The 12,851-nt window shown below is 46.9% G+C and overlaps 1 protein-coding gene and 1 long non-coding RNA gene across 5 annotated transcripts in view; one reads left to right on the top strand and one right to left on the bottom strand.

The window, feature by feature from the left end:
* LOC138503309 (interferon alpha-inducible protein 27-like protein 2A) overlaps positions 1-12,851 on the bottom strand; it is a 182,857-nt gene that overhangs the window by 128,574 nt on the left and 41,432 nt on the right. For all 4 annotated transcript variants that reach the window (XM_069622925.1, XM_069622924.1, XM_069622927.1 and 1 more), the window contains 2 exons: positions 11,933-12,094; positions 4,193-4,277 (listed from right to left, as the gene is read on the bottom strand). In XM_069622925.1, coding sequence (XP_069479026.1) covers positions 4,193-4,277; positions 11,933-12,094 — 247 coding nt within the window. The remainder of the gene's footprint in view (positions 1-4,192; positions 4,278-11,932; positions 12,095-12,851) is intronic.
* LOC138503310 (uncharacterized) overlaps positions 1-12,851 on the top strand; it is a 112,987-nt gene that overhangs the window by 60,365 nt on the left and 39,771 nt on the right. The gene's annotated exons all lie outside the window — the stretch shown is intronic.

Consider the following 12,851-nt stretch of genomic DNA (forward strand, 5'->3'; position numbering starts at 1 on the left):
TTTTTTAAAATTGATGCAATAATATTCACCAATTGAATCCATTTTTTAAATAAATCTCTTCCACCAGAATTCTTTCTGGCTAGATCACATAGCTCGCGCCACTTTTGGGAAATCATTTATGTCCCTCCACTTTAAAAAAACAAATCACCAGCCACAATTGCCCTGGCACGTGCAGGGGAGAGCTTTCAGAGAGATCGGGTATTCCCAGCATTGAGATTTTCGCCAGAGCGTTTGTCTGCAGATGATGCATTTATGGTTTTCGATTTGTTCTGTGTACCATGGTACATAAGGGTTTGTTTTTTGTGTGTTGGCATGATGCCTCAGGGTGTGGTTGAGTTTGTTGAATAAGGTGTTGATGTTATAATGAGGGGCTGGGGTTGGCACCTAGATACTGGTGGTGAGCTAAAGGGATCAGAATGTGAAGGATGTATTTGGTGACTGGGGTGAGCCAGTTCTCTGTGATGAAGACTTTATCAAGGCTGTGTGTGGTGATACGGCATGTTGGACTACTGAGTGCACATTAGTGAACATGAGTTTGCATGCCTTTTTTCCGATGGTGTGGGGATGGTGGTGAAAAGTGGGATGTGAATGGGGTTGCTAAACAGGAAAAGCCTTTCTCCGTACTTTGCTTCAGATATCTTGGTGCGAGACACCATGGAATCAGAGTTAATAGGGAAAGTGAAGGGCCTGGACAGAAGAAAAGAGCTTGAAAAGGAGGGTGAATCAAACAAAGGTGCTACTTGGCTGATGTTTAAGGCATGGGCGACATGATCTTACCTCACTTGCACCACCCAAAAAACGTCATCATTTTATGGGGGCTGTGTTTTTATAAAGTGTCTAGCATCATTAATGTTCAACAATGTTCAGACCTTCTGTGGCCAATAATGTTTATTAATGCTTGTTAGGTAGGAATTGGTGCAGTCACACTGTGTGAGACTACACAGCACTTATCTGCTTGCTATTCGGTAGCCCACCTTTTGGTATAAGTCTATACTACACAAGTTGGTAGTGTGACTGAGCAGCCAGGCCTATCTCAAGAGGGGTAAATGTGAGCTGTAGAGCTGTACAAATGAAATCTGTAAATGCAAGTAGCCAAGCAACACTTATACTCAAGGTTTTTGTTATAAGTAGTTATTTATTTAACATCAGTTTTAAATGAGCATTCTTTAAAAAGGCAATTTGTTGTAACAATTCAAAAAGACTTTAAAATTACTTTTCAGAATCAAAACAAGTTGGTGAATAATCTTTGGATATGCTTCTTACACAATTCCTACACCCTTAGGCGGCTTCAGTCACAAGGACAGTAATGGCATTTATACATCACACTAGTAAACTTCGCAGATTCTAGGGTTGTAGAAAGGAAAGGTTAGGGAAGGAAAAAGGTTAGACAGTTTCTCAGTAAATGTGAGGACAACTAAATCTTCCAATGAAATCTACATAAGCCTTTCCCAGCAGTAACAGTATACAACAAGCTACCACCTATGAGGGACAAACAGAATCAAAGTCAATAGACTAGAAGAGAGCCAGGACAGCCAAAGTCATTTGTGACACAGTCTATCGATCTGATGCACTTCTTAGATAAAAGTCTTGCACAAAGCCAGAGAGTGGTAGAAAAACGACTTGCAGGGTCACAAGCTGTTAAGCCTGTGAGAAGGGAGTTGGACTCAACTCAAAAAGAAGGTAAGCCAATGCAATTCCCAAGTGAGAAAGGCGCGGCTACAGGCAGTGAGGCAAGTACCCCAAGCCTATACAGTACCTCTGGTTAGAAGAAGAGTGGTCCAGCTGGATTCTGTCTTGCTACAGCGGTGCAGACCCTTGTTCCTGAGCCTCAGTCGTGGGGACAAGAGGAAGAACGCCTGGAGGGCTCCTGTCGCAGTACTTGGGAGGTCGTCGGCAGCTACGGCTCTTTTCGGTTCAGCTTAGCAAACAGCACTGATGCGGATCTCATACACCGTTTGGACTCTCTTCGCTCCCTTGGTCCGGCACTCTGATGAGGGGACTCTGGATGCTGAGGTCCTGCTTCGGGATGGTCCTTAGGAGTCTCCTGAAGTTTCAGGTCGGATTCGTTCCGCGGCAGATGTTGCACTCGACTATGGACACTCGACCCCTGGCATTGGGCTTCCGAAGATACAGAGAGGCACAGCAAGTCGGGGGTGGTGGTCCAGTGGTGTTCGTCTCTGGGTTAGTTGGTCCCACTAACCAAAGGTGAGAAGTCATTCCGTCCGGAGCTTCTATGTCAAGGTGAAAAATTAGTTTCAGCACAGCAGTTGGGCTTCACCGGGCAATTCAAAAGTCCAGGAGGTCGCAGCAAGGATCGTTCACGGTTTCTTCGTCGGGTGTTTCACCCAATGGTCGACTCTGCCTGTAGCCCCAAAACCCTCCCAAAACCCTCGCCTTTTAAGCAGGTTTCTCCCATTCATGCACAGCCTAAGCGGTCAATCACACATGGTGGCTGTCCTAAAAGGACAGCCAACTAGCCAATCAGGACTAGCTGCATTAAGGCATTCCTAGAGACAAAAGACAGGGGAGTTTTGGGTCCCTCCCTCACATCCTGCCCTTCGAGACACACTGGAGCCAGGGGCGGGCTTCAGGGCTGAAGCCCGCCAAAGGCAAGACAAACAAAGGGCTAAAATCTGTCTCAACGCACAGAGTAAACCCCAAGAAAGACCTCGCAAACAGAAAATGGCGAAAAAAGAAGGCAGGGACCATTTTGACAAAATGGTCACCCCATGGGTGCTGTACTGCAGCTGAGGGTTCACCCTGCGGAAGAAAAGCACAATGGTAGGAAAAATTAAACCACTGCCACCAGCCATTTAAAGTAGTGAGAGTAACATAAAAATGTTGCATGAGAATGTAGGATAAGGGGCTATTAAGTAACCCCCCAGCACTCCACATAACATGGTGTGTAATGGACCTACAAAAAGAAAAGGTAAGTAAAGGCAATTTCACTTTACTATTCTTGGGAACTGTAGTTCACACAAGAAAAGGTATTTAAACCGTATGAGAAATCTAAGGGATTTCTCAGTGACACTGCACTGAAGGTGCTGTGTGTCACCATACAAAAAGTAGATGCCTATGGAGTTTGTCAGACTACAAAAACAGTGAAAACACCAAAATCCAAATCAGGTAAAATACATGAGACAGTGAGAAAAAAGGTCTCACTCACTCGGGGGTGAACATTAAAAAGTCCTAAGTGCAGCAAAAGAGCTGGGGGTCTCTAAGGTTGAAGGGAATTAGCACAGAAATGAGAATTCTTCCTAACAATGCTCGAGATTAACAATGCTTATTGCCGATTGTGGCAATTACGTACCATTGGCATAGGTCCAGCACTGATCATTTGTCTTCGGCTAATGCCGTTTGTTCTGTTTGGGGACAATACTATTAATTACTACCTTGGCAAGTAATGATTATGACTGTCTTTGGCCAATCCTGGTCATCAAAGTACTTCTACATACACACAGGGCCTCATTACAACTCTGGCAGTAACCGTGCCGTTTTTAACTGCCGGCAGAGTTGTATTTTTTCCAGCACCCGTGAATGGGCAATAACCGGGTCATGCTGAGCTCGGCGAACCCGGTCATTGCCCATTTGCGGGTGCCGGTAACATTGGACTCCCCATCCCCATTCGGCCCCGTAGGGCTGAATGGGAATGGGGACGTCGGATGCACCGGCACATGCAGAGTTGTGTCGGTGCATCCGACGTACTGTGCACACGGGTGCCGGTCAGCCCGCCAGGAAAAACCTGGCGGGCTGTCAGGCACTCGCAAGCACAGCCCGTAGTATGGCGGTCCGGGAACTATGGTACCGGCATGCTTACCGGTACCGTAGTTCCCGGACCGCCATGCTTGTAATGAGGCCCACAGTCTCATGTCAATATTGTGTCTGGACACTACTGCATACAGTCTGGAGCCTTTATTTCCATAATGCCCAATGATTCTTTTTGTCTTTTGGAGTTACTATATTTTACATATTTAATAGGAGCACATCTATGTTTTGGTGAGACCATCCAGTAGTGTTACATTTATAATGGGTGTTATTTGCTCAATTTCTGTAATGTCACAGGATGTAAAATCATGAAATGGGACATCACTGGTGTCCCAGGGCATGCAGCATCAAATTCTGTGAAATTATCAAACAAAGGATATTAGCACAGACAGAATATTGGAAATTCGGGAGCTCTAACACCTCTAACCTTTTGTCCTTGGAGAACTTGTCAATCAGGTATCCAGTGGCCCCTCCAACACCAGCAGCAACATAGGAAAACCCAGCTGTCGCTCCTGCAAAGAAAAACATATAACAATGAAAGCATGACCCAAAAAGGGACTCTAGAGGAAAAATAACCAAGACAACCCTGTGTCGCGGAAATAGCAGAGAGGAGCACATTAACAGGAAAATGGAAGTGCCAACAGGCTGAAAAACAGGGTAAAGCGATTTACAGAAAAGGTGACGGAACTCTTAACATGTGTAACGGTATAGGACGAATTGACCGAATTTAAATGTCCAACCTCACCAAAATACCTAAAACAAACACCACGAAAAGTTCAGACTACCAAAAGTCCGAATTTTCATGGTGTGAGTTTAGGGGTTTAGGTGGGGTCGGACTTGGGGCTGGCGGATTGTCCCCTGCAACCCTTCTCAATGTAGTGAGTGGGGTGTTGCGGGGGACAACCCCGCCAAATAAAAGAAAAGAAAAAAATGAACCCCTGCGGCTTCTGAAAAAAAAGAAAAGAAAAGAAAAAGGACCCTGCAGCGCTGGTTCCCGATCACGGAAGTGAAAGGGAACTCGCGCTGCAAGGACACAGCGTGAAGGAAAGGTAAGTAGGGTGTGGGTATGTTGTGGGTGGGGGTGTGTTAAGGGTGTGGGTGTGTCATGGGTGGGTGTGGGTTTGTAGGGGTTTTAAATGCGTTTTTGCATGGGAAATGTACAAACCTTTTGTGGTTCACACATTTCTCATGCAATCTTTTCCGTCGCAGACCTTTCCGCAACGGAAAAATCACGCAGATCCATGTGTAACTTGAAGTACATTAAGATGACAAAGACATCCATGGGTGGACAACTAATGGGGCACCTGGCTATTCCCTGATCTCGCTAGATTACAACAGACTTTTTTTTAAATATATTGAACAAATGATCAGCGCGAACCCAGATAGGAAAAGACCCAATATTTAATGATTTTCAGATGAAACAAATATATACATCGTTAACTACAGGTGAACAATTGTCACAGTTGAGTCCATTTATTATTATTATTATTATTTTTCTTTTTTTACATTTGTATAGTGCACTACAGCCCCCGAGCATTGAGGCGCTTTTTCAAGAAGGTGTAAGTAGGCAAGAATACGACTTTGGAACATGCGATTACTTAGTTACATCATAAGGAAGTCAGTTGCAAGTACATTAAGCAGACATAGATTTCAGTTGAGTACCAAGCAAATACTAGGCACGAACATTTCAGACGAACAGACTGGTTTTGATGGCTTTGCGGAAAGCCAAGTGGGAGTTGATAGCCCTGATGTGAGTGGGGAGTGCGTTCCAGTGGTCGGCAGCGATAGCTGGGAAACTAGAGCCTCCAGCACGCACTCTGCATGTTTTCGGCTTGGTAATCAGGTTGGTGTATGCTAGCCTAGGCGGCCTGGTGGAGGTGGGCATGGAGATGCGCTGGGAGAGGTAGGGGGGCGCTAGATCATGGAGGCATTTGTGGGTAATGGAGAGGATTTTGAAGATAACTCTCTGTTTAACGGGAAGCCAGTGCACCTGTCTCCTAAGGATCGATATGTGATCCTTTTTCGGAAGTCCAGTGGCGGCCCTAAGTGCATTATTTTGGACAAGCTGGAGTTTGGCAATGTTTTTGCTGGATGTGCCTCCGAGGAGAGCATTACAATAGTCCAGTCTTGAACCGATGGTGGCCCTGGCAATATTAAGGCAGTTCTGCGTGGTTAGGAAGGGTCTTACTGCGTTGAGCAGTTTAGAGTAGTAGGCCGATGAGGATGCAATGGCGTTGACCTGCCTGTTCATGGTGAGGTTTGAGTCAAGGTAGACTCAGAGTTTTAACTGTGTGGGACACTTCGATGGGTATGTTATCGACGGTGAAGGAGTGATATTTCTTGTCAAGGTTACCCAGGATGGTTGGTGACCCAATGAGTAGGAGATCGGTTTTGTCGCTGTTGAGGCACAGCCAATTTACTGCCATCCAGGCTTGGATGGTGCAGTAAATGGAGTTAAGGGTGATCCTGTCTGCCTCGTAGTCACCTGTGAGAGGGATGAGCACCTGCGTGTCATCAGCGTAGTTGGTGTATGACATGCCCAAGGTGTCGAGAAGGTTGAAGAGAGGCCTCGTAAATAAGTTGTAGAGGGTGGGAGCGATGCACGATCCCTGGGGTACTCCACATTTAATGTTGCTGGGAGAGGCACACACCGAGTTGGAAAAGACTTTCATGGCCCGTTCCTGCAGAAACGAAGTGATCCACGCACACGCTTTAGGGAAGAAGTTGGCTGCAATGGAGAGGTGGTGGCAGAGTGTATTGGGGTCGACAAGGTCGAATGCGACGGATAGGTCAAGGAGCAGAAGGAGCGCAGGTTTCCCTGCGTCTCTGATATCGTCCATTTGATTTTTCAGGTTGAGTAAGGCCGTTTCGGTCCCATGTCGTGGCCTGAAACCAGACTGCCAAAGGCCCAGAGGGCGGTGGTCCTCAAGGAATTTTTGGACTTGCAGGTACGCTGCTTTGTCCAGAATTTTAAGCAGGACAATTCCCAACACAAAAATACATAGACTGATACATAACAGCACAGATTAATATACATACATAGCAAACCCTATCAGTACAACCCCTTACACTTTCCATGGGGTATCATATTGACATAAGTCAGAATCATAAACTTAGTGACCAGTGTTCAAAACTGACATTGGGCCTCATTACAAGTATGGAGGTAGCCATGCCGCTTTTAGCGGCATGGCTACCCCAATACCGGGTCCTGGGTCCTGGTTCCTAGAATGGGGAAATACCAGTCCATTCCGACCTTGGAGGGCCCGGTATTTCCCCATTCAAGGAACCCAGACCCGGTACATCCCCATTCCCCGAGCAGACCTCGTAATGAGGCGGTAGGGGGTTAACGGCGCCAGCAGCTTTACCGGCGCCGTTAACCCCCTACTGCCTACGTTGTAATGAGGCCCACTGTGTGGTATAAAAAGTCGACACAACTGTGTTTCGGCCTTGACTCTAGAGACAAGAAAAGCCAAGCGATTCATCACAGCCGGTGAGTCGAGGGGAGAACCGATAAGAAATTGAACTGTGTTGAACGAAGGTTGCAAATGGCTAATTGAGGGAAAATCAAAGAACTGTTAACTCCTAAGGGGAAAACCAACTGCAGAGGTGTCCAGCACCACGTGGGTGCTAATTCGAGAGTGACTGGTTAATTCCCCCATTGTTGAAACTACTGATACCAGAAGGCCCTAGGAGAGCCGCAAGGAAAAGGTCAAAGTGGTCATACAGGGATCTAGCAAAAGGTAATTGGAAAGCTAAGGGAGATGAATCCTGCATAGTGAGAAAGGACAAGGAACTGTGTAGTTGGCAAGAGTGAACCCGACAGAGGGATGTTTAAAAAGACATTAAGATGGAAGAGGGCGATCCAAGGGGGAAAAGCCATCACCCAACGAATCCTGAATGCAGCAGATGAAATCTTGTGAATAAAAGCCATAGTGAACCCGACAGAGGGAGGCTGCTATTCGAGAGGGGTCTGAGCCTGGAAGAGGGGTATCCATGGGTGAAAAGCCATCACCCACTGTACATACAGAAAGGAACTTTTCTTTTTATTATTTTGAACCCATCAGATCCTCAGGGGCAAGAGACTTTCTGGAAAAGAGATTTAACCACTGAAGGTCACGATAACTGAGAACGGAAGTGTCTCGTGCTGGGAAAACTTGAAAGTGTGCTGGGCTCAGGAGTCCCGCCTTGTCCCATGCTCAAAACATGGGGAAGGGAGACCCCTGGCTACCACATCCCGACTTATTATTTGTGAACACTTTTCTTTCTTGTGAATCCTATCCCACACTCTTTTTGTATTTAGTTGTAAGGATTGGCATTAGGTTTTGTTTTTACTATAGGTGTCATGATGCCTACCCCCGGGCATCCGGATCAAGCCCATCAGCCCCGGGAGCAGGCATCCAGACATTTACAAAAACCCCAGCAGCCCCAGCTAGGGGCTATCTGGGTTCAGTCCTGGCGCCATAGGCGCCAGGCTCATAGACATTACGTAACTCATGCAGACCATGCTGCAAATAAATCCAAGCCAACGTGAGGCCTGGATGGGACTATTTTACTACAGGGACTATTTTTTACTCGGGTGTGGTCCTGGGGAACTTCTTTCCTGGGACTACTTTGGAGGCTATTTAAACCACGCCCGAACAGCAGCACATGCTTCGTGTTATTCTGCATCCAGCAGCGTGACTCTCACCGTGCCTGCAGCCAGCATCCAGTCTTCTGCCACGCCCGCGTGCCTGCAGCCAGCATCCAGTCTTCTGCCACGCCCGCCTCGAATCCGGAGCTCCTACAATAAAGAGGAAGAAAAGGACAAGGTTAGAAAACAAACTTATTTCAAATTCCTCACCTGATTCCGGATCCATTTCATCTCCCGACCTGGAAAGCACATCAGTCCTGCACGCGTCGCTTCGCCAGCTCCAGCACGGCGCCATACTCACCAGTTCTCACAGCATCTTTCGATCCGGCACTGTCTCCATCATTTCTTCGCCATACTCCGGCACCTAGGGGCACAAGAATAACAAGGTGCGCCAAGGGAATCAACAAATAACTCTTACCACCATAGACTTACCTGATTTACCACCGGCGGTATTATTCTCCATATCTTCATATGCCGCATCTGTAAAGAGGGAGAAAAACAACACGTTAACGCATGCAATAGTTACCGGACAGCGTTGGGTAACACAGACTCTTACCTGAACGCCAGCAGCAGCTACGAGACCTTCTTCTCACGAACTCAGTTGCAACTTAAGGAAGGAAGGGGACAAGAGTGAACATCGGGCACATCGAACTCTTTGAACTTGATACTTACCAATCCCGCCTGGGACTTCAGAGTCAATGCTTACCGGGACTCTCCCAACGCCTTCAAACCAGTGAAGTAACTGGTATCTACGCGCCCCTGCAAGACACGCAGGATGGAGAGCTCATCTTTTACAAACATAAGGTGAGGTTACTAAGGGGATATCGGAGGGGATTAGTGGGGAGAGTGAGAACAGTTGGGAGGCCATCACTAAAACCCACAGGTGGCTAATCCCTGTCTCCACTTGCAGGAAAATACTTCTTCGGGTCCAGCAGACAAGACTAGGCGGGCCAGTCCAGACATCTCTGCACTACGCATCAAGTTGACGGAGACCGCAGCTGTCCGGGTCCGATCGACACCCCTGTGGGGTCCAGGTGAGCGTAACCATAGGCCCTTTTATTTGACAAGACACCACTAGGACTGCCTTATTATTATTTGATCGTCGTAGCTTGCTCCCATCTTAGATTTAGGTTTAGATTAGGCATATTTCCAACCTGCATATACAGTTTAATAAACACCCTTGAACTGTGATCACTTGTGTCTGTCTTTACTGTTGCCACCATGAGTTACTTACAGTCCCTTAACGAGGGCTTTGTTGCTAAAACTGACAGGGTCAGCACGCCGCTGAGGGGTTTATCGCCATTAGCACCCGTGTAGTTCTTTTAACAAGAAATTAAAACAAAAAACAACAAAGTTGTTCTGCTTGGCCCGTGATTCACACTCCATTTTCAATGTCGATGACTGTGATATCCTCAACATTGAGAACGGACTCCGGGAACCACTGCACAGTGCCGGGTCACGCAGAAAAGGTAGGTTTTTTTTTTAATAATAAAAGATAATAAAAGAATCTGCACGGGTGCTTAGAGGTGAGGAGGTGGGTGGGGAAAGGAAAGAGGAGCAGGGAAGGGAATGCTGGTCACAGCACCCAGGCTGCTTGGAATGCAGGCTTGCATCATAATACAGCCAGTGTTCCAAGCATCCTATTTGGCCAGTACCCCCTCCCAGGGTGCTAATGCTAATTATATCAATTTGTGGGCTCAGCTGCATGACAGTGAATTACTGTGACCATACCGACATAGAAAGATGGTGCACTTTGCTTCATTAAAGTGATTTACTGTGACCCAAATGGCATAGCTTGGGGACTCAGCATTATGCAAGTAATTTACAATGATCCTTACTGGCATTGTTTGTAGCCGAAGCTCCATCCAAGCAATTTACAATGACCATTACTGGCAGATTGTGGTGGCAGCTTCATATCAAGTGATCATTACGGAATAGGACGAAAAGTCTGTATCAAAATTACAGACCCAACCAAAATACCTAAAACACACATCACAAAAAGTTCTAACTACCAAAAGTTCAGACTTTTTGTGGTATGTGTTTAGGTCTTTCGGTGGGGTTGGTATGGGCCCTGGTGGGTGTCCCCCGCAACACCCCGCTCACTACAGTGCATCCATGCTCCTCATCCCCACTCTGCCCGATGGAGCAGAATGGGGTTGAGGAGCCTCTCATTACCGCCATCCGCAAATGGGCAATTACCAGCCAATTCAACTCGTAATGGGCCGGTAAGTGCCCATTCATGGGTGGCGGTGCCGGATGCGAGTTCGGCGATAGCGGTGCCTGTAATGCAGGCATGGCTACCGGCAAACTCATAATGAGGGCCAGTGTGTCTGAAGGAAAGGTAAGTAGAGGGGTGGGGTAGGGTAGTGGAGTGAGTGAGTGAGTGTGTATGGGTGTCAGTTTGAATCTGTGTGATTTTAATGGATGCCACATTTCGGTGTTGCGTACATATCCCATGCTGACATTTCCGTCGCGGATCATTACGCAATGGTAAAATCACGCAGATCTGTGTACTGGCATAGATTGTGACCACAGCCACATGCAAGTGATTTACAGTGACCATCCATTAATGGAATAGACATATTTTGGCCCTGTGCACACTTCATGTAAGTGATTTACAATGACCATCCATTACTGGCATAGAGAGATTATGGCAGCAGTGTCGTGCAAGTGATTTACAGTGACCATCCATCACTGGCATAGATTTCGGGTACAGCCTCATTAAATGATTTACAATGCCAATCCAATACCGGCATGGGTGGATTGTGACCGCAGCCCATTGAACATGTTATAAACTGTTCCTATGTACTCTTGGTGACATAATATTAACTGGCTTTTGTTATGTGTTACCCTACGGCCTACTTTATTTTGGGCACCCTCGCTACACTCACTTGCACAAATTTAGGAAATTATTTAGGGACCTTCATTAAAAATATTCACCAGCTGTGACTGGCCGTGAATCAGGGTATTTATTGGACTTTTTTTTTCATGCATTATCTTTGAGAACCAATCGTGAATGTTATGGCCTTTTACCCCAAGTTCTTGGCTTGGGCACATACACTGCCTCCTGTCTCCTATCCGCCCTCCCACACATCCTGAACCTCCCTTAATGAATTTGCCCTCCATCGCTATGCTCAGTCTCTTATGCTTATTTGGGGAAATTTTAGGCACCTCCGCAGGAAATCTTCCCCACCTGTGGCTGACTGTGAATCAATTTCAATCCTGATGCCCGCTCAGGAACAGTGGGCCGTCCCAACCCCGGCACCAAAAGCAGTGTCCGCCACTGGCTGAAATACACTTAACACACCGTTTGCGAACAATATACAATGATGCAAACAACAATAAAAATACAAACATAGAAAAAACTAATACAAACTAAAGCCCACTATTTTTCTTTTTTAAATTATATCTAAGTTACTCATTTGATGAGTAAGCATATAAGTCACTTTACGTTAAAACAAATTGACATTCCATGGCCTCAATTCTGATTGCAGTCTCTGGCATTTTGCCATCTTACATCTCTCCTCTCAGTCTCACCCAAGCTCTGCAAGGTGGCGATCAGGCCTCCCGCGGGTACTCCGCCTCCATAGGCAATAGCCGAGGCCTTCATCATCGCTGCTGCAGTGGATTCAGCCGCTATGCCTTTCGCTGTGAATCCTGCAGCACTCAAGGCGACATGAGGCAGGGCGACAGCAACTCCTGTGGGGGAGACATGATGTCAGTGTGACAAGAAAGCAATGGTTTCCCCAAAGCCTAGTTACTCCAGTACAGACAACACACTCAAAGCCTACAGAAATAGTGCACCATCAACCTACCCTATTTATTCCAGTACTGAGAAAAAAGCTGAGGAAAAAAGCTGATGTCTGCAAGGTGTGGCAGCGACCTGACCCTGGCGAATGGGATGATGACTCCTCAACCTGGGGAAGGAGGTCTTCAAGGGTGTTAGCCAGAGCCAGTCCTGCCACAGATGTGGGGTGAGGAAGTTAGGAGTGCCCCAATCTCTGTGTCATGCACATGTGCCTGGTTACAACTGAAGAGTACCACTTGAAATCACCCAATGCCAACCTTATCTTTTGATGGCTAGTCTGATCTCTCTTCTGTTTCAGATCTTCCAAACCCAGAAGTTCTTGCGGTGAAGGAAAGAGTCTACAACCCACCAGCAAGAGGAGAGGTGAACACCGAGCCAGCAAAGCCCTGCCTGCTGCAGACTGAGAAACATGATACTCCAATTCAGCAGAAAATAAACTTTGAAACTGACAATGACTGTACATGGTCACCACCCCAAAACACTGGTGGACCCGTGTTCCAAAAGGGGCAAGGCTAAAATGGCGCTTCATGGCTTCCCACCTATATAACCTGCCATATGGGGAAAAGAGGCAGCTATTGGCCCAGTGAGCCAGGGGAGCAAGAGGACCAATGGAGGGAAGAGAGGGAGGTAAAATGGGACAGACAGTGG

Source organism: Ambystoma mexicanum, chromosome 11 (assembly GCF_040938575.1).
Source record: "Ambystoma mexicanum isolate Mex_15411 chromosome 11, UKY_AmexF1_1, whole genome shotgun sequence".
NCBI classification, from domain to species: Eukaryota; Metazoa; Chordata; class Amphibia; order Caudata; family Ambystomatidae; genus Ambystoma; species Ambystoma mexicanum.